Source organism: Oenanthe melanoleuca, chromosome 5 (assembly GCF_029582105.1).
Source record: "Oenanthe melanoleuca isolate GR-GAL-2019-014 chromosome 5, OMel1.0, whole genome shotgun sequence".
NCBI classification, from domain to species: Eukaryota; Metazoa; Chordata; class Aves; order Passeriformes; family Muscicapidae; genus Oenanthe; species Oenanthe melanoleuca.
The window spans coordinates 26,175,804-26,196,622 of NC_079339.1; the positions used below are offsets into that span (position 1 = coordinate 26,175,804).

The following is a 20,819-nucleotide window of genomic DNA, read 5'->3' on the forward strand; positions in this document are numbered from 1 at the left end:
ACTTTTCAGAGTGCAACCTATTTCCATTCATCTTTCTCTAACCAAGTTAACCAAGGTTTGGTTCCTCCACAACTGGGTAACAGCAACCTGTCAACAGCTGCCAGCTGCAAACCCACTTGCTTTCTCTGCTGAAGCAACTGCACTGCTCCCAACAGCAAAAGGCAGCAAGAAGTTTCCTTGCAAGGGCAAACTTTTTGACCTCCACACCCCTCACCCACACAGTGCTAGGTGAGCTGCCAGGATCTCAAACTTCATAATGTCTGCAGGCCTGATTCTGCAACTCACAGCTGAAGAAATAACAACACAACATAAAAGTGCTGGTCCATTCTTCCCACACGTTCAGGATGACAGCAATACCCGACTAACTCATGCGTGTGACACCAGTGAGTTTTGCTTTGAATACTAGGTAACACTATGCGAGGGGCTCAGGTAGAAGACGCTTTAAATACCAATCGTTTCTCTGTGTTATTCTCTATGTGAAATAGAAGCACTCCTAGCCTATCTACAGTTACAAATGTTTTTATTTCCACAGGAACCGTAATCGTTCATTACAAACTCAGCCAATTAGCACCCTTTCCCAGCCCGCAGAGATCCTCCTCGCGGTCCAGGCGGGACGAGCATCCAGCCGGGCGGCGCGCTGGCGCCTGCACGGTGCTGACAGCGCCGTCCTTCTCTCACCGCTACCTTCCCTACAAAGCCGCGGGAAGCGTCACCCCCGGTGTCACCGCGGTCGCTCAGGACACCGGCCGTGCTCTGTCCTGGCACCCGGCAGTCCCGGCTCCCGGCGCTTCCCCGCGGCTCCCGGCGCTTCCCGCGCCCGCGGGCCCCCCGCTCCCGCCCGGCGCCACCGCCCGCCGGAGCCGCCCGCAGCCGGCGGCGCTGCGCTCCGGAGGGCTCAGCCCGCGCATTCCAGCGGGTTTCACACGCCCGCCGGGCAGATCCCGGCGCGGCTCCCGCCGGCGGCCTCGCCTTCCCGCCGCCGTGCCCGGAGCCCGCCCGCGCCGGGGGCGGTGCCGCCGGCTGCTGGATGGACGCTCGGCCGCAGCCGCGGCACGGCACCTGACGGGGCCCGGGCTGACCCACGCGGGCTTCGCCCCTCACAGCAGCGCGGGGCGGACAAACTTTCCCGCACGGCCCGGCCCGCGGCAGCGGAGGGCGCTGGGGGAGTGGCGCGGCGCGGGCCCGGCCCCGCCGAGCCGGGGCGCTGCGGGCGGGCGCCCTAGCGCGCGTTACCTCAGGCGGGCGGTGGCCGGGGCCGTGCCGGAGCCACCGCACCACGGCGCTGACCGGCACCTCCTCCTGCAGCAGCAGCTCCAAAACCGCCGCCATTCCCGGCGCCGCTCCCGCCGAGCACGCGCACAGCCCGCGCCGGGGGCGGGCCCGGCGTGTCCCCCCTTCCCGCGGGGGCGGCGCCGAGCGGGGATTCCCGCCGGGGAGGCGGGCGGGGGCCGCGCCCCCTCCCCATGTCAACACGCGGGGCACGGGGCGCCTGCGCCGGTCCGTGCGCGTCTTTTCCTCTCATGCGCGGTATTTCCTTCCCCAGCAGGGCTCGGGGCCCGGCCTAGCGGCGGCGGCAGCCGCGGGCCGGGGCGCAGGGAGCGGCGGCGGCGCCCGACCCTCCCCGCGGCTCCTCGCCCGCCCGCCCGCCGACACCCGCGGCGGAGAATGGCCGAGGACTCGCCCAAACGGCGCAAGGCAAATTTCAACGAGGCGGAGACGGAGGTGCTGATCGAGCAGGTGCTGAAGCACGAGCAGCTGCTGTTCGCGGCGGGACCCGGCCGCGCCTCCGCGGGCCAGAAGCGGAAGGTGTGGGAGCTGATCCGGCACAAGGTGAACCCGGTGGCCGCCTGCCCCCGCGACGTGGAGGACCTGAAGAAACGCTGGCGGGACCTGAAGCGGCGGGACCGCAGCAAGCTGTGCCGCCTCTCGCAGGGCTGCGGGCCGCCGGCGCCCCCCGCGCTCGGCCTCCTCCTGGCCCCCGAGGAGCTGCCGCCCGCCGCCGCGCCGCCCGCCCGCCGCCAGCGCCGCGCCTACGGCTCCCTGCTGCCCGCCGAGGCCGTGCCCATCGTGGGCGGCATCGACACGCTGGAGCTGCCCGGCGCCGTCGTGGGGGACATTGGTGAGTGCGGGAGCCTCCGCCCGGCGCCGCCCGCCGCAGCCGCGGGAGCCCCGGTCCGCGGGGCAGCGGCGCTGCCCGCCCGCTGCGTGCGCGCAGGGCACCGGCCCCGCAGGAAAGCGCTGGTTCGGATCCTTGGAAAGGCAGAACGTACATGCACGCACACAGAACTGTGGGGCTTCCTGCTCTAGGTCATAGAAGTGCCTGAGAACAGCACCCAAGAGTAAAAAACGCGTCTCGTAGCAGATGCTGCCCATCCACGAGCCGTTAGACCCGGCCACCGATCTTCACTATTGCATTAATTATTCTTGCAAATGCAAAAAGCCACGACAGCACGCAGGTCCAACCAGCACAGTATGTGCCAGCGATATTGTCCTAGCATGCTGGAATACCAAGGGATTCTTGTAATCACAGTGTTTCAGCAATGCTCTTGCTGTTTACTGTGTGCACGACAGAGCACGAAATGAGCTTGCAGTGAACTTTGGGATCCTAAAGCTCGGCTTCTGTGGTGGTAAGGGAGCTGTAGTATGCAGATACATGATTAGCTGGTGAATGCATATTTATGGTTTTCTTACCACCTATCGAGGTAATTTGTATTCTAAAATCATCAAAGATAACATAGTGTGAGTTGAGAGTCTTGTTTCAAGGACTAATGTTAGTGCTTAGTGGATGAGAAAATATGTCACCCCTGAGGTTATGAAGTTTCTCATGGGCTTTACTTTGCTTTTCTTCCCCCTGCTCCCCCACACCTCTTCTAGGGTTTAATGGCAGTCCTGGCCCATCTCATCAATCCAGTCTTGACCAGATGAACCTTAAAGAAGAAATAGTAGTGAAGGTGGTAGAGCCAGAAGAAAGCTCTGAGGACATGGTAGTGGTTCCACCTAGTCAAGAACAGCTGCCTTTTCTGGGGACATCAGGTGGTGGTTCCTCTGGGAAAGTAAAAGCCAAAACAAAAAGCAGGTCCCAGGCAGACAAAAATGAAATGACTGAAGAGGATCTACTGCAGATTCAGCAGACCCAAATACAGGTGATCCAGTCTGGCTTTGACAGTGTCAACCACAATCTTCAGCTGCTGCAGCAAGGCATGCAAGACCTGAGTAACAGCATCAACATCATGGCACATGCGCTTGTTGCTATCAAGAACGTCTATGTGAAAAACAACACTGGTCCAACCACACATGCCACTGCATCTACTCAGACCACAGCTGGGTACCTGAGCCCAGGATCCCCCCAGCTCTCCCCTGCTAAGGACAGAGCTAGAGCACAGGTGGCTGGAAGCAGCAGCAGAAGCAGCAGCTGCAGCTCCAGCTCCACATCACAAGAACCAGGTCCTTCTGAGTTTCCTAGGCCCCCCCTGAGAACCATTAAGAAAGAACATCCAAATGGCTGCTACTACTTCTGCTTTGCAGATGTGTAAAAACTTGAATATATGTAAAATGACTGTGTTGTTGGGTGCTGATGTATGTTCTGCTCCAGCCTGTGACTTTGAAGGAGTGAAGTGGACTTGCCTCCTGTGTTTTTCCCAGTGGGAAACATTTTGCTATAGGTGGCATTAAACACTAATTACCAGTCTTCAGTTAACTCTGTTGCAGTTGGCTAATAAATTTCTTCTTTTTTCTTTATCCTCTTTTTCTCCTGAAAACATTTATTTTGACTAAGACTTTTGTCTGTATCGTTGTTAGTTTAATGTCACCTCGTGAAAAATAAAAGGCATGAAAGTGGGGTAAAAAAGTAACATTATGGTTACTGCCACCAGGAGCTAGCTTACACAAGTTACTTGGTTCTTGGATTAAACAAACCTCAGAAGTACTTGGTTTTTTAAGTACTTCCCTTTTCTAATAGTTATAATGTTGGGGGTGTTTGTTTAGTTGTTGTTGTTGAGTTTCTTAAAGTCTGTGCAAGGCATCACATGAGGAGTTTGAGATACGTGCTTATTCTAGGAATGGTTTAGGACTGAGTCATTCATGAGTGTCCTCAGAATTCATACAGCATTGTTCCACTTAGCTGTTGTTCATTCCCAGCTTGTCAAATGCAACTTCTTTTCAGAGACACTGTGTTTTACTGCACTTGCAGGGTAGTCTCTTTTTTTTTTTGTCGGATGGTCAAAATAGAGAAATACAGAAAAATGAGGAATGGATGAGTGACGCCTGTTTCTGATGTATAGGTTATACGTAGGCTGTATCTTCATTTGATTTTTGTAAGCCTTATGGATTCAATACCACAGTATTTGAAATACAGAGAACAAAAAGCTTTGTATTGTTTTACATGAAATGGAAGTCAGATTTCCTGTAAAATTACAGGAGGCAGGGGCTCACTTCATTCCAAGCAAATGCTCCTGCATAGTTTAGGAACTTTCATTATCAACTTTCTTGCAACTATATAACGGAGGAAGAAGAAAGATGAGGAAGAGTTGAAGCAAAATGTAGCCTGGTGTCAACTCTGAAATAAGCAAAAAATCATTTTATCTTCATGCCAAAAAGAAAAATTACCATTTTTCATTTAGATAGCGAAAACTATTGTCACTGACACTATTTTGTGTTTCAGGCTTATATATTAGAGCCCCTCTACTTTACACAATTCAAAAGTAGCAGAGGTTCAATGTTCTTATATGTGGCAGAAGGCAAACAAAAACACTCTCACCTGAAATTTTGTCCAATTACTTGAAAAACTATTCAGGTTCTCTTCTTAAGCATTTATCACCAACATTAAAAAAAACTATGACAGATAAATTTGGCCTATAGCAATGACTAGCTGGCTGTAGTGTTACAGCAGTGTTAATTAACTGTGTTAATGCAGTTTGCACAAGCATTCCTGCTGCAGGAATTTAGCAAATACAAATAACATAGAGAATCACAATTAAAATGTCCCTCTCCTAGAAGCATAAGAATATGTAATCATAGCATAATGTATGGCACTTTTGCAGTCAGCTTTGACTGAATGCCACCATATGAAAATGTACTTCATTTCTGCCCTTACACCATTTTGGTGTACTGAATTAACTCCACCATATGAAAATGTACTTCATTTCTGCCCTTACACCATTTTGGTGTACTGAATTAACTCCACCATATGAAAATGTACTTCATTTCTGCCCTTACACCATTTTGGTGTACTGAATTAACTCACCTGCACTTCAAAAACCAGCTGCCTACTAAAATGTGAATACAGAGTAATCAGTTAGCAAGTGTACCACAGATGGGAGTAAAATATGCAAATATCTTCACAAAAATAAAATGTATGCATGTACAGCACAATGTTAATTGGGATTAATGCCTTGAAGAAGAGAAAGTTCTCTTTTCCAGGTTTTCCTTAACAAAAGAAGATGGTATGGGTGACAGGTACTAAGAATTTGCCGAGTTTAAGAATGGCAAAGAATGAATCCTTCTAAATCAGATTTTTGTGTCTGTGTTGTTAAAAGCTTTCCAAATTAACCTGTTGAAAGTGTTATTTCTCCCTCATCAGTACAGATGGGCTCTCTTGAGCAGCGTTTTCTGTATTTTGTTTTCATGGACAAAGAAACTAATTCATGCTACCATGACATTCCAGGTAGATTAGCAAATTAAATCTATGTGGTCCTTCTGGGCAGCAGTTTGAGCTTTGTCCAGGTTGCAACTGGCAGTTCTTACTTGTCTTTCTTTTCATGTTTTAACTGTTTTTGCAACTGTTAGTTCTTGAATTTCATATACTACAGCATTTCTTGGGAGAGCTGACTTGTGTCTGCTTTCTCGTGTTCCAATAGTGCTTTACATGAGAGGCAGCTACAGTGCAGTAGAGAAGTGCAGCAAGATCCTGTGAGCAGAATGGGCAGACTGACCCTCCTGTATGAATGAGGACAAGCCAGGCAATGCTAAAAGACACTGTGGTTGTCAGACAACAACCAGACTTCAATCTACCACAGCATGTTTGTTCTGATCTTGCTTCTTTCCCTGTGTTTCAGTTGTACCACTAAAATATACTGGAGCCAGATCAAAATCACTCTTCCACTTCTAATACATTCTAGATTTACGTATTTTAAACAAGTAAAGAAACTGAGCTACCTCTCATCACTACAGAGTGGGAAAAATTGTTATTTTCATCTTCAAATTAATACAATTGGTTCCTATTTCTTTACACACCCTTTCTGTGATTGCATTATGTTTGTGTTGGGAGCAGTGAAATCACAGGAACCATCCAGAAGCCATGCAATTAAGTTTCTGGCTGCTCTTAACAGAAGGTGAAACATAATTTTCTTGGACTGTTACTGAGTAAATGAATTCCCATTTTGTTTCCTCTCCTGTGAAGCTATCTAGGCTGTTGTATAAATGACAAGAGCTAATGGCCTGGTCATGAAGCTTCATGAAAATACTGCCAATTATTTGAACAAAGGCAGATCTGGCTTTAAATTTGCCTGAATGCATGGCATAACAGTGCTAATACTGAGAGATCCAGGGAATTTTCTCCATTCTTCTGGACTTCCCTAAAAAACGTCCCACTGTGCAAAGTGCAAACTATTTTCTGGTAGCATAGGACTAAGACATTCAGGCACACAAACCACAAATATAAATTTGTGAGGGAGGGAGACAAGTCTCCTTAAGAGACTGTAAAAGCTCGGGGACTACATCCAGACAGTTGATTATCCCCAAAAGAGGTCAATTATAGTGACCTCTGACTAAATAAAAAACTACAATTTTGAAGGGAAGAATGCTGTCAGAAGCTGACTTTTCAGGACCACCATATTGTTACCTAAACTGACCTGATCTGGCTGTGCCAATTATTAATTGTTTAGATGAATGCAGACAGAAGGGGTAAGAAGAAATAGAAACTCAGGTTTCTGAGGAAGCCCATTTGGAATTTTCTGTAGTTATTAATATACAACACATGAACCTACTAAATCCGTTAATGGATCTAGTCATTTCAATTTGCAATATGAACATCTGATTCATGTTGCAGTAGTGCCAACAAATGCTTGCTTTTTACTTTCTTGAAACTAAGGAAAAAAAATAATCACTGCCAAAGCATTTTATCCATTTAAATTACAGGGTTACAATAGTGAAAAACACTGAAAAATATTTCAGCTAAAGTTTATAAGTTAATGAATCACTATACAAACACAATCAAGAATTGAAGTTTTGCATGCTGAATGAATATTTTATTTAGAACCAGTTTATAAAAATAAAATACAAAATAATTTGAAAACAAAACTTAAACATTGTACAAAGCCTTGATATGGTACAAATGAGAAAATAAATAATTACAACTTTATGTACAAATGACATTACAAGGGCATTAACTCTTTATGCTCTTGGTGCCTGAGCAAACTTAAATGAAAAGAATGGCTGAGAAGATTTCCAAGGAGGGGAAGAGAACTGCAATTACAGAGTAAGAGAATTTGAAGGACTCAACATTTGTCTTCCTCAATGGTAAAAAACAATCTTGGAACTGCTTTCCATTTAATTTAATCATACTGCAGACTTTGCTATTGAGTACTTGATTTCTTATGGGGTTGCCAACATTGTATTTTTAATTAATACACAGATTTAATTCTTTGTGGTATTGCCCAGAGGTTTTAGATTAGCAGCCATTGGTTGGCCACTTCAAAAAGTCAGTACTTGTCTGAAGGCATTGCTGGTGATTTCCTTAATTTACTAGTTTGGATATTCATAGGAAAGCATTTGAAAATTAGCATCTGTTAGCTCTAGCACTGCAACTTCAGTCTGGGCTGACTCTATAGTAAAGAAAGTTAAAAGCTGGGGAAGAATTTGCAATCGTGCTTTCTAGCCAAGGTAAAGAGGATGCAGAGAAGGCTGCTTGGCAACACATTCAGATCCTCAGTCAGGGAAAAGATGTGAAATTGTCCAAAAAACCTACTTCATTTTGCATCAAACCTTTATAACCTTGCCTGCCATGCAGCAGATATGGGTTTAAAAGGATTTGAAACTAGACAGACCACTAATTATACTGCATCTTTTGGAGCAAGCTGTTGTGCTGTTACCATAGACCTTTTACATAAAAGGTCAAAGATCAAGTGATCTCAAAACAAACATCAAATTAATTGCAGCTGAATTCCCACAGACACTTGTGGATGATTAGGACGTCACATGAGTAGCCCACTTGTGGTATTGTTTTAAAAGAAACCACATTGTACTCTTGGCCAAAGCTGGCTCTCAACAGTAATTCTGATAGAAAAGGAGAGATCCATAGGCATGTCATGTCATAATAATAACAATTAAAAATAAGCAATTTCCAATATAAATTCAGCAACTGCAAATTTGGTATTTATAGAATATGTTTATCCTTCCAGTCCCTAATCAGGAGAAAGAGCCTTAACAAAACAAGACCCTATTCCAATTTTAATGAAGTTTCACCTGCACAAGAACAGCAAGAACTCCCATGGGTCCAAGCTCTTCATGTAGAGGAGAAACAGGAGCATAGCATTGGGGTTTGTCATTATTACTGTTGAGAGAGAATGTGTTATCATCAATGCAGAGTAAAATCAGCCTACCTGCTCAAACCTGGATGGCAAGAGTCATTGCAAAGTTAGTACATCAATCTTTGAAACAATGGATTCCTGTACATTTTTCCTTAAAAAACCCAACCAAACAAAAACCTCTCCTTAAAGATAAATATCTAAAAGCCTGATTACTTAAACACATAAAAATGACTGATAAAAACTTTTTGGCAATTGACAATATCTTATGACAATTCCTGACAATTATTATATAATCCAGGCTGACTTTCTATAATTTCTTTTTCACAAATATTATGTGTAGGGAAAAGGAAGACTGCCTTCAAGCAGACAGGCGAGGTACTCTTATGTGACGTGCATGTGTATGCAATTTGATTAGCTAAGAAATGTATGACCTATGCCTGTGTATTGCATGTAGTCAAAACATTGAACCTCATTTCCTTTTACCAGCATTTCTGGTAACAAAAAATTGTGCTAATTGCAACCAAAGACATTTGAGCCAAAAGCAAAACAGCAAACAAACCCCATCCATTCACCGCCTACTTGATTATGTAAAGAAGTTGAATAAAAATATTATGCCCCATTCTATAAATTTCAGGAAGAGGAATCATAGAATCATCAAGGTTGGAAAACACCCCCAAGATCCAAGTTCTACTGCTAACCTAGCACTGCCATGTTCACCATCCAATGAGCACCCAAAGCTTTTACCAGCTGAAGAGAGGAATAATGGATAAACATCAAGGTCTTTATCCAGCCAACAGTTCTCTGACCATTCCTAAAAGTGGAAAAGCAAACAGAGAATGCACCACAGGAATCTTGGTGTTAACCTAAGCAGACCCTGACTCACTGAGAATGACAAGACAGACATGGCTCTTGTCACCACACAGCATCAGTCCTGCACGAAAAAATACACATATTGTGGGCCTATACAGAGAAAGAGCTTGACAATGAGCTTTTATTCTCCTATTCCTTTTCCGAAGACTACTCTCTCATTTAAGATATATTTAAAAACTGGAGGCACATATTGTTGGTTTTCCATTAGACCCTTTTAAGAAATTGGAATAATCACATTCTTCTTACCAGAATTTATGCCTCTTTAGTGTTCCATAAAAATGTCCAATTCTGTTTACAGGAAAAAGACTGTACTGTAAATCTGTCTTTATCTATATTCTCATCAAAGAGAAAAAGAAAAAAAAAATTTAGAAGCATTACAGTCAACCATTGCATAAATATTACTGCAATAGGGAGGACTTACGGGAGTTTTGCCCCAGTAGGACTATAGGATCAGGCCTTGCAATATGAAAAAGACACAGAATCAGAATTAGGGCATAGGGACATTGCAGTAGATGAAAAGGAGACCAGAGTAAATCAAAGCAAAAGAGGCCTTGGCTCACCCTGGCAAATGAATTCCAGTGAACATGATGGAATAGCTCTTCCTATCTATATGTATATACACACATACGTATGTATATATATATTTCTATATAATATACAGTATCTATATAAGTGTATATTTAGATACACTTATGTACAAATTTGCATTTATATATATATATATATAAAAACAAAATTGTGTGTTTTTCCAGCAATAGTTAATACCATAATACTACAAATCGTAGATGATAGAGCTCCAGCAAGTCTTTTTCAGTTGAAAAATATTTCAAGCTATTTTTAAATATATAGGACCAAATCCTTTCCTATACATCAAGACTGTTTAGTGAGGTATGCAAGAAAGCTTGATTTCAAACATGCAGACTTCAAGGTAAGAATATGTCCAGATTTCCCAAGACAGGATGTGGCTGGTGGCGGTAATGAATGCCTTGTGTCACTCTGCAGGGGTTTGCCTTCTGTATCATTATATATAACTAGCAGTTAAGACCTCATCTTGCTCCTGCCTTTGAGCAGTGAAAGTTTCTATGCTTACTGATCCTGCTCAAGCAGTAGATAGGTGCTTAGCATCATACAACTTGTCAACGTTGCTCTACTGTATCACACTTTCTATTACTCTAGCAGGGTTTTACCTAAGTAGTAATTGGCATGTGTAATTAATAAAGAGATTAATTAATATTGATTTTTGAGACTGAAACTTAGATTGATTTTACCATGCAATATTGTAGCACAAAAGTCTGTGTGAAATGTTTGGTGATTTCAAGTTCTATTTCAGTTTAAAGGCTTCATGCCTCAGTTTCTCTAAAAAATGCTCCAAAGTGCTGGCCACAACACAGAATACATCATAAAGAGAAAATGAGTGTGCAGCATCTGCACCTGCTACATGTCATGGCTCCATTGCACTGCCCTTCAAAGAAATGGAGGCTTGAAGAAGACAAAGCAACAGCTCCTTGAATTTTATCACTCCCCAGCTAATATTCCTATATAAGCTGCTGTGTGCTATGCAGAATAACTGTAGCCACTTTGTACAATAGAGAAAAATCTTCCCATCCCTGAAAATGTATTGCAGATAACCTGCCATAAACTATTCACACACACTCTGCACAAGGGTCACACAGAGGTACATTGGTGGTTTTCTGCAGAGCCATTTCCACATTCAAATACTGAGGCTTACAGAGTCCTTAATGATTATATAGGCCCTCTAGAAATATTAAGCTAATATTTATGTATGAGTTAATCAGCTGATCATTACTTAATAACATTAACTGATTGCTATGTTAGACTATAGTAAGCAATTCTGTAAACTTTTGTGAGAAAGGTATCAAGCAACAAAAAACTCGAAGAGCAGGTTGTTCAAGCTAAGTTATTCACAATTGCTCCTCTATTCACATCTTCATGATTTTCTCCTTAGATTCTGTTGAATTTACAGCAAAAAAGCAACTGAGAGTATACAGTCCTTTTACCTTTTTCGTCACCAAAAGAAGCCTGTGTCATCAATCACAACTGATTTCTCTTTTTCTTTTTGGCATAGTTCACTATTTTTACATTGGCAAGTAGTTCAAGTACAAGTGAATTTCTACAGCATTGGTTTATTTTACATAGTAATGTCTAACAATGGACAAGCCTGCACTTTGAAGACAATATAAAATAGGTGTTATATGCTTTCTCACCTGTAAAGCAGTTACCATTTCTGGATCCTGTTACTCTAGAGAGAAAATACAAACACCTCAACTTCAGCATTTTCAGGCAAGGATGCGTAAAGTTAGTACTTATGAAAACTTATGAGACAATGTTACATAGGAATAAACTTACATGATGATAAAAAATGCTTTTCAGAAATAAGAAAAAATAATCAAGGGCTGCCACACCACCTTAACAAATAATTCCAGCAAGTGCCCAGGACAAAAACATCACAATGTGACTGAATTCTTTTTTATGGTATACCATAAGGAAACATGTAGAAAACAGGAAGGAAGAGATAGAATTTGTTGTTGTCACATTCATCCATTAGGTATTCATAGACTGTAACTGTTCCTGTATGACAAGTATTCACAATTAAGAACTCACATTATGAAATAAAAATGAGACCTATTCGTAATAAGAAATAAAAATACCTTTTGAGTCTTTGTTCTTGTTCCATATGCAAATGTACACATGAATTTATAAATTAAAAAAACAAGCTGCATGACAAAACATTGGCTGGTTGAGAAATCAGCAGTCCTTCAATTTTGTACCAAGTATAAAGGCTATTAGAATTTGTGCATTCCAGAATTTTTTGGCAGGGGTGGGGGGGAGAATAGAAGAGGTAAGTATACAGGAACTAACAGAAAGGGAACTGTATTATTTGTTGTCCATAAATTACAAATGAAAAATGAGAAAGAATGAGTTTATATAAGCATATACATATATGTATATATAAATATTTATATTATATAATTTACCATGAGGACATGCAGTTATTGGTATAGCACCTATTATACAATATAATACAAAGGAATAGGACTTTCCAATGGTACAGTTTCTTCAGAAAAAGCAGGTATACCCTACCTATTGCATTCATCTGTAGTGCTTGAAACCTGAATGAAATTAAGGTTCCACACTGTGCTACATTACATATGGGAAACAATATACATAGTCATAGTAAGAAACGAAAAAAATCAACATAGTCTGACAAAGCAAGTGAAATTCAGTGCAGCTCTAGGGCAGCTTTAATGCAGCATTAGAATGTGTTAGCTCAGAGACAAAATATTCCCTTTTTAATCCAAAGGTATTCATTTGGCAGAAGTTAAATAAAAAAGCACAGATGCTGGCTGGAGAGGCATATGACTACAGCAAGCAGATCAGTAATTGACAAGTCTCCTATGCATCCAAGAGTCCCCATAACAGGAATCATTAGGGAGGAAAGCTGGCTGCATCTTTCTCAGGCTTGTGTTCTTGTGTGTCCCTATTCTGAACCCACTACACTTTTCTGAATATAGCAAAAGGTACCCTACCTTTCATTCCCTACAGAGTCCCTGCAGAGAAAAAAATGTTACTAAGTAATTACCTAATAAAATTGGAGGAATTAAACACCATGGACTTTACTGAGTCAACAAAGCTTGGCTATCAAAAACACATTTGGGAAACAGAATCCAGAATTGGACAAGAATCCAATTTTAAAAATGTTTTAGATTTCCTTCCATATATTTTGCTTTGATGATTAATATTCTTACTCAGATTTTGTAAGGGTATTAAGTACATTTCCATCACCCCTAAACTATCTCCACATCTCTGTTTCATCTTTCATGATTTTAGATTTACAAATGATTTTAGAAAACAAATGACGAAAATACAAATCTTGATTGGTAATCATCTCTGCATTGTAAGATCTGTGGTTTAAGTGATAACTAATATCACTAATAATGACAATAACTAATGGAAAACAGAAGTCAGCAATAACGAAGGTTCTCTTTTCAGTTGACTTAAGGGGGTAAAGAAAGGTTCTTATTTTCTAGATTACATTGCATTTTGCTGTAAATCTGCAACATCCAGTGAAGTACATACATCTACTCCTTTCTCTCATTTCTTAGGAAGGAATGGTTTTCCAAATCCTACCAAATGTGGTTTGAAGAATCCCACCATGACTCCCAAAAAACTGTATGACATAGAACTGAGAATCAGCTTATTGGATCCTAATTACTGCTAAACAAATTTCTAAATAATATTGGTACAAAAACCTCTTGTCAAACATTACTTTTTAAAATTTCATCAGTGTCAAAGAAGGGATAAGGTATATGATACTTAGGTAAAAAATTTGTGCCATGGTAGAGCAAAATGAGCACCCAGTGACTCAAAGGTGAGTGCAGCTCAAAATGGAAGAAATTTAAAAGGTAGAAATATAATTTTCTAAACTGTGTGCTTTTTGAAAACTGCAAAGAAATGCTTGAGCAGTACTTATCTCCCGAGTGGTGACATCACTTTGGGAATAACCGTTTCGGATTTTCTTACATACTCCTTGAGTATGTAAGGCCTTAAATCATTAGACCAAATTTTCTAACTAGGGAAACTAAATACATTGAGATTAATATAGTTTCAAAACACTCACCTTCAAGATACCTTTTCACTCTAAATACATTGCACCTCTTTGACTACCCAGTCATTCTGATTCTGGCCTCTACTTCCCATCTCTTAGATCTGCTTGCTGCCTGCTCTAAGGCAAAGCCTGGCCACTTATTTACACAGAATGCTTTCTCATGAATAGTTTACAATGGCTACTTTCTTTAAAATGTGCAGATTCAACACCTTTTTTTAATATACTTTTTTGATTATTTTTTTAAATACACAATACACAGACACAACATGCATCAGATTTAGGAGGAGACTTTATACCTGTCAAGGCCCAGTTCCTATCTGCTAAGCTTAGTAGTTGATTTGCTCTTTCCTGTGGAAGTCTTAGTGCTTGGGGAATGGTGGAAAGAACTACCAGAACCTTTCAGACCATTCTTGCTAGTTTTGTTGCAGCAGTGCTCTTGTTGGCAGGACCTCCTAGAAGATGAGGAGCCTGAGTGGCTGGGGGGTGATTTACTCCTCCCAAAATGTGGGGATGAACTCCTCTGATCATGATGGGATCTCCCAGCCCGGGACGGAGAAGAGCTGGCAGTACGGGGTAAAGAAGAGCTCCTAGGGGAGGCACTGGGACTGCGGCGGGGGATGACAGGGCTCTTGGGTGGCGTTTTTGGACTATGTGGAGATCCTGGACTCTTACACTGGGTAGAACTCCTTGGTCTTTGAGATCCATTCTGCAGGATTTGAGCCAGACGAGAGATAAGATCTGAGTCCGAGCTGCTACTGCCTAGGACTCTGTATCTGCGCAACCTTAAGAAGAAACAAAGAAAGATTATCTCTATTTTCACCTATTCATTAAAATTCAAAGAGAAACTTGGTACCACTAGAAACTAAGGAGGAGCTTGCATTGCTAAACAGATATGCAGAGCTCAACTTTCCCATCAGGAAGAGGTGTTTGGATCTAGGCTTTGGCTTCTGTGTTGTTCAACTCAACACAGTATTTATATTTACATAAACTCACATAAACAGCCTCAGTGTTACAGGACAATGGGAATTTCCCGGTGGTGTTGGAAGAAGTGCATGGAAAAGCAGCACTTATTGCTGAGGTTTCAGAGGTGTACATCCATTCCTGCACACCATCAGTACACTCCCATACATAATATTAAGGGATGACAAGGCCCACTGCAACTTCCTTCAAAGGATTTTGCACTATTGTATAAAAATTATCCTTATCTTGTGAATGCAGACACTGACAAAACTAGATTGTGGTTGTCTGCGTATAGACGTGGCAAGGGGGAGGTCTTTTAAAATCCACTCTGCCTTCCTTTAATTAGTTGGTTTACTTAGACGTGATCTGAGTATAGCTAATTGACTCAATGCTGATGGCTGGAATCTCCAAATATTTAGAATGTCTACATTAAGAAGAGATTATTTTCAAGGGGGCTGAATACAACAGCTCCTAAAAATTTCTTTGGGTTTGTAAATAACCAGCAGTTCTGGAAAAGTGACCCAGCTCTAAAAAAAAAGTGTAAAGATTTAGTTATAGATTGTCAGATTTCAAAATATTGAATACACATCTATTGATGTATTTTTAACAGTGAACCAGCCTCATTCTTGTGTAACAGCTTCTCCTCATTCATTCTCCAACAATGTAAGGTTTCTCAGAGAATTGAAGCCCAGCATTTTTTTAAAACATTAGTTAAAGGATGGAACTTCTACAGGATTACATACTGCACAGTAACTGCAGTCTAGCTCAAATCCATTTTCAACCTGAAAATCTATTTCTATTTTCTCTGCATTACCTAGCTTCTACCCCAGGTCTAGTAGGCGGTTTTCCTGGTGGTGGCCGAGGAAAGAACTGAGCTGAGCTTGAACTGGTGACTTGATCAGTTGTTGCCCAAGACACTGGCCTTGGAATCTTGCTTTTTCTGGACTGAGGGCTGCTTGGAGATAAAGAGCTATCTTCATTCTGCTTGCTGAAATGAGAGTCCAGTGTCAATCTAGAAAATGAAGCTAAGACATCATCCTCAGAAAACGGTACTGGAGCAGCAGCCATTTTTTCCTCCAGTGACTTATCAGAGGCACTTGAGAGGTCACCAAGGAAAGATTTGAGCTGTCTCTTTTCCATAAGCAATTTGACCAAGTCTGTCTGATGGGCCTTTTTTAGAAGAAGCTTTTCCTTGGCGGAAACAGAAGAGGAATCTGACATTGAGTCTATCTCTTGTGCTAAAACCGGGATTCGACTCTGCCTGAATACAAAAGAGGATTTTACTGAGTCCTTCTTAGATCGATAAGAGCTCTCATTTTCTGAAATGCAGTGGAATAGCTCTCCATTTCTGGGAGCATTTTTCTCTTTTTTATTCTCCTGCTGCAAAATAGTAGTAAGGGCCACTTGATGGCATTTCAAGTCTTGGCTATGGGCTTCTTCCTTATCAGAATGAAAACCATTTTCCTGAACAGTAGCTATTTTGCTTGCCTGTCTATTAACATGTGCATTATTAAGTCTTGAGGGAGACAATTCTGTCGTTTTAGGAGCTATTGACTTCAGAACCTCATCTTGATTTGGCATCAAACAGACAGGCCTTGACTTTGATTCTTGAGCTGCTTCTGTATTTGTTAGAGGTTCCTCCTCTGCAGATTTTGAGTTTCCTGGCAAAGAAGAATTCTGTTCTTTGCTTAGCATTTCAACGGCATCCTCAGAAACCACTGGAAGCCCTTCTTCCTCAGCCTCCTCCACAGGAATATTTCCAAGTTCTTTCTCTTCCTGTATCCCATTGTGTTCAAGTAGGCCCTTCTGGTCACAGTCCAGGACATTGACAGATTCTTTGACAAGTCCTTCCCTGTCAAGCACCTCTTGGCTAATATTAAGCATCAAATCTGGTCTGCTGGCACTAGCTGGAAGTGCATCTTCTGGCCCAACCAAGCCTGGCAAATTTTCCTTTGGAGAGGAAAGTTCCACGGTGTGTTCCACAGACTGACCATCCTGCTCTCTTCTCTCTAGTGGGTGGCCATAGTGAAAGCTCTCTGAAGCAGACTGTGTAGATGCCACTGAAGGTCTGGGTATTGTTATCTGCATTGGAAAATTAAATAAAAAGGTGAGAAACTCAGGCACGTTATACAAGAAACATCCTTTAAATAGCATCTTCGGTTCCATGTCTTCAAGATATATTATATAATGATTCTTATGAATCACAATGTTCAAATAATACCTAACTTTGTAACATACATGTAGATAATTAGAAAAAGAATGGTCTATCATTCCAAGACAGAAATACATAACAGGTAAAACCAAACACAGTATGAGTGAAAAATGTTGCACTTAGCAAGTGACTCCCTTGGTAATGAGATCCAACCTAACAGGCAGATTTTTTAAAATTTTACTTTAGTGTGAATACACTTAGAACAAGTTGTATATAAATGTAAAGTCTTTAACAAATACACAGCAATATTTATAGATAAATACAGAAGACAAAGAACACAATGATATTTAGATTCAGAAAGTCCATACTCATAATATATTTTTGTCTGGAAAGATAACTTTTCTGAGTATCCAGTATTATTTATTACTTTTCCTACTGAAGCTTATGCCACATTTTAACTAAGTTACCTGGTTAGGGTATCTCCTTACCTAAGGTCAGTAAGACATTCAGAAAGTAAATACTCACATATCTAAATCCCCGAACAGGTCTGATCCAACAGATACACATAAAGCACTCTTAAAACCTATATATATCATTAAGTAGGATCTCCTTTGAAAAACAGGTTATGATGAGTGCTGTCTCTGGCACACAGCTTAGTTGTTAGAGTACGTGTCTAGGAAACGGGAAACCTGCATTCATGTCTCTCCCTACCTGAAGGACATAAACCCACTTCCTCCAGTTTCCTTCAAGTAGGGAAAAAGCCCGAATGGAATCGTTTCTTACCTTCCCCATTGGAGACAGGCCACTACATAAACACAAATGCAAGGATCATGAGGTGAGAGGGTGAAAGAGCACATACACAAGAGAGAGCACATACACAAGTTTTGTCTCTGGGGATGAGGGAAGAATGCACTCTCACATGAAGACGAGTCCTACTTTCTGGCTTATATATACTGGATGGAGTAAACAATCAAAAAAAGTTAAAAATAAAGGCGCTACCCTTACATCTTTTTCTACATGGACAGAGAGTTCAGCTCTGTTTTTCTTTCTGTTCCGTAGCTTCATGAATCTGACACAACAGAAAGCGGAAACTGGAGTCTAAGTTTGGTTAAAAACACTCTTGAGGCACTACTGGTAGAAGAGACAACTAGTAGAGTGTTGCTAGGATTCTGCTATGTTATAATACAGATTTTACTTGGTTTTTTTTTAGAAATTATACACAGTGCTGAGTTTACTGGGCTTGTGCAAGAGCTAGTACATTGGTACTACTTACTACTGGCAGTAGAAACCAAACCAAACAAAAAAAAAAAAAACAAAAAAAAACAAAACCCACACAAAAAAAACCCCAACAACAAAAAACAAAACCCACAGAGACCTACAGTAAGGGTCTACTTTTTGTCTCTTATAATTTGTTTTCAAGTTTGGGCCAGTACAGTCCTCCATGTTTGTTGAATTAAAATGGTACACTGAGCAAAAATCTGAGGTTATTACTTTTGGCAAAACAGTCCTCCTCATCTCCTCTTACTCTCAGGTTCTTTCTTCTGAAATAAACACTCTTTCTCTTTTCAGATAGTGAAGTGTTTCTTAGTTAAAAAGATTTCTGAGAGAATCCAAGAACATCAGTTCAGCTACAGAAAGAACAGAGGAAATAGAATTGTCTTTAAAAGCACCTTTCCATGATTAGATAATTTAATGCCTTAATCTTGAGTGTTAAAAACAGTTTAGCAAGAACTCTGTACAGAAAGAAAGTCTTCTCAAAGTACAAGAACTAGATTATATCCCCGTTGGACTTGACATTTCCCCTATATGTGCAAGAATTTAAATGGGTCATCATAAATGATCCTCATATTTTTATTTCTTGTGCCACTAAATACACTTTTATCCTATGAAATTTTTATGGTTAATCATGTCAGTTATGTAAAACACTGAATCTGAGGAACAAAGATTACAATTCATCTAAGAAGTAAAATATGGGGAATACAACTTAAAATCCTACCTTTCAACTCACTATGATAACTAGTATGTACCACTGATTATTGCAATTCCCATACTTCAACAGGAGTTATGTGATAACAACAGATGACTAAAAGTGGCTGAGACAATATATGAAACAACGAATTCAAAGTTCTCCTTTCATTCCAAAATTTTCAAATTAAATTACTGCCACCATAGTCTTGAATTTTTTGCCTTCCCTAAATAATCTCTTAATTCCTGTTGTGTTCAAATTCACACTTGAACCAAGATGAGAAATTACCCTGCATTTCTTCAATAAATTTTATGAGACAGTGAGTGGGATGTTAAGAAGGAAAAAGAACAAAACAACAACATAAATATCTCTCAGACATCCTGTATATCTGATAAACTTTCCTTCTTTTAAACCTTTGACAGACTGCAATAGTAAGGGATATGGTTGCATGAATGCCTCTGTGTACATATACAGCTAATAGTAGAGGAATAGGTCTTCAAAGCTGCTAAATCTGAAAGACATAAAGGTGTGAATATGGATTATTGTACAATATCAGAAATAGCTTTTTTGTTCCATTCATGGTATCTGATACTTCTTCATGTCAAGGGCTGTCAGGCCTCCTAGAGACATGGTGTGCAGATCTGTTTGCTGCTAACCTTTCATTATTAGAAATTTCTTATAATAATACACCATCATTCTGTTACTGGACATTCTGAAGACACTTCACCTAACCAGTTTACTCTCATCAGAACATCTTTCCTTACCTTAAAGTAAACCTTGAGAGAAAAACCTCACAGGTCTTTTCTCTTTTCCCTGCTTCTTTTTCACCTATGGTTAGCTCTATAGCCAGCAGGAATAAAACCAGTGTTAGAATGAGTCTGCAACATTGGCAAGACCAAAAAATCTCCCTAAATCTTTCTGGTTCACCAGCTTCCTCTTACTTCATGAGCTTTTCTTTACTTGCATCACTTAGTTTCTATTTCCTTGCACAATATTATGCCTCTGCAAAGAAATTTGAACTGCAGGTTGCATGAAAGTGCCAAGGGTATATAATGCACTGTCCTGTAATTTAATGTCAGTGCCATTCTCACACAAGTAAACCACTGCTATGCTTTACATCTCAGGAGACAGCTCACAGCTTCCTGATCAGAAGAGACCCACTTCCCAAAATCCTCCCTACCTACTACTATCACATTTACTGACTTTCTAGAATGTAATCCTTTGTATCCCTTACATTCAATACCCAGATTAAGGTCACAACATTAATTATATGTTTACTGAAATATATTGGCTGTTTCTACAAATAGACTAATATGGGGATAAACAGGAGAAATATATGGCTGTAATTCAATGTTATGGAACATCAGACTAGAGATGATTGTAAATTTTGATACTGAATCCTTATCAACAGCCCCACATATATAGTGCTGCAGGCATTTGTAGCAACTGCTGGTCCTCAGGACACCATTTTTTGGTAAAAACTCACAAGTGGCAGGCCCTAATCTTAAACTAAAGAGAGCATATGAGATTTTTTATATCTATCTGAAAATAGGCATATATTGCTCTCCACAACTCTTCAGATATATTATTTCTTCTATAAAATTAATTTTGGCATTTATTTTCATGGAGGTTGCAAGAAATGGGAAGAGGATGGAATAAGATGCAGAGCTATAAATGGACAATGTGTTTCCAAATTCTCTAATATGATAAGTAGCTTTT

General features: G+C 41.0%; 2 protein-coding genes across 5 annotated transcripts in view; both read right to left on the bottom strand.

Moving 5' to 3' along the window:
* Positions 1-1,423, bottom strand: part of CDAN1 (codanin 1) — a 34,175-nt gene extending 32,752 nt beyond the window's left edge. The window contains exon 1 of the mRNA XM_056492299.1: positions 1,234-1,423. Coding sequence (XP_056348274.1) covers positions 1,234-1,329 — 96 coding nt within the window. The 5' untranslated portion in view covers positions 1,330-1,423. The remainder of the gene's footprint in view (positions 1-1,233) is intronic.
* A 5,793-nt stretch (positions 1,424-7,216) lies between these two features.
* TTBK2 (tau tubulin kinase 2) overlaps positions 7,217-20,819 on the bottom strand; it is a 77,141-nt gene continuing 63,538 nt past the window's right edge. For all 4 annotated transcript variants that reach the window (XM_056493295.1, XM_056493297.1, XM_056493299.1 and 1 more), the window contains 2 exons: positions 15,797-17,064; positions 7,217-14,804 (listed from right to left, as the gene is read on the bottom strand). In XM_056493295.1, coding sequence (XP_056349270.1) covers positions 14,336-14,804; positions 15,797-17,064 — 1,737 coding nt within the window. In that variant the 3' untranslated portion in view covers positions 7,217-14,335. The remainder of the gene's footprint in view (positions 14,805-15,796; positions 17,065-20,819) is intronic.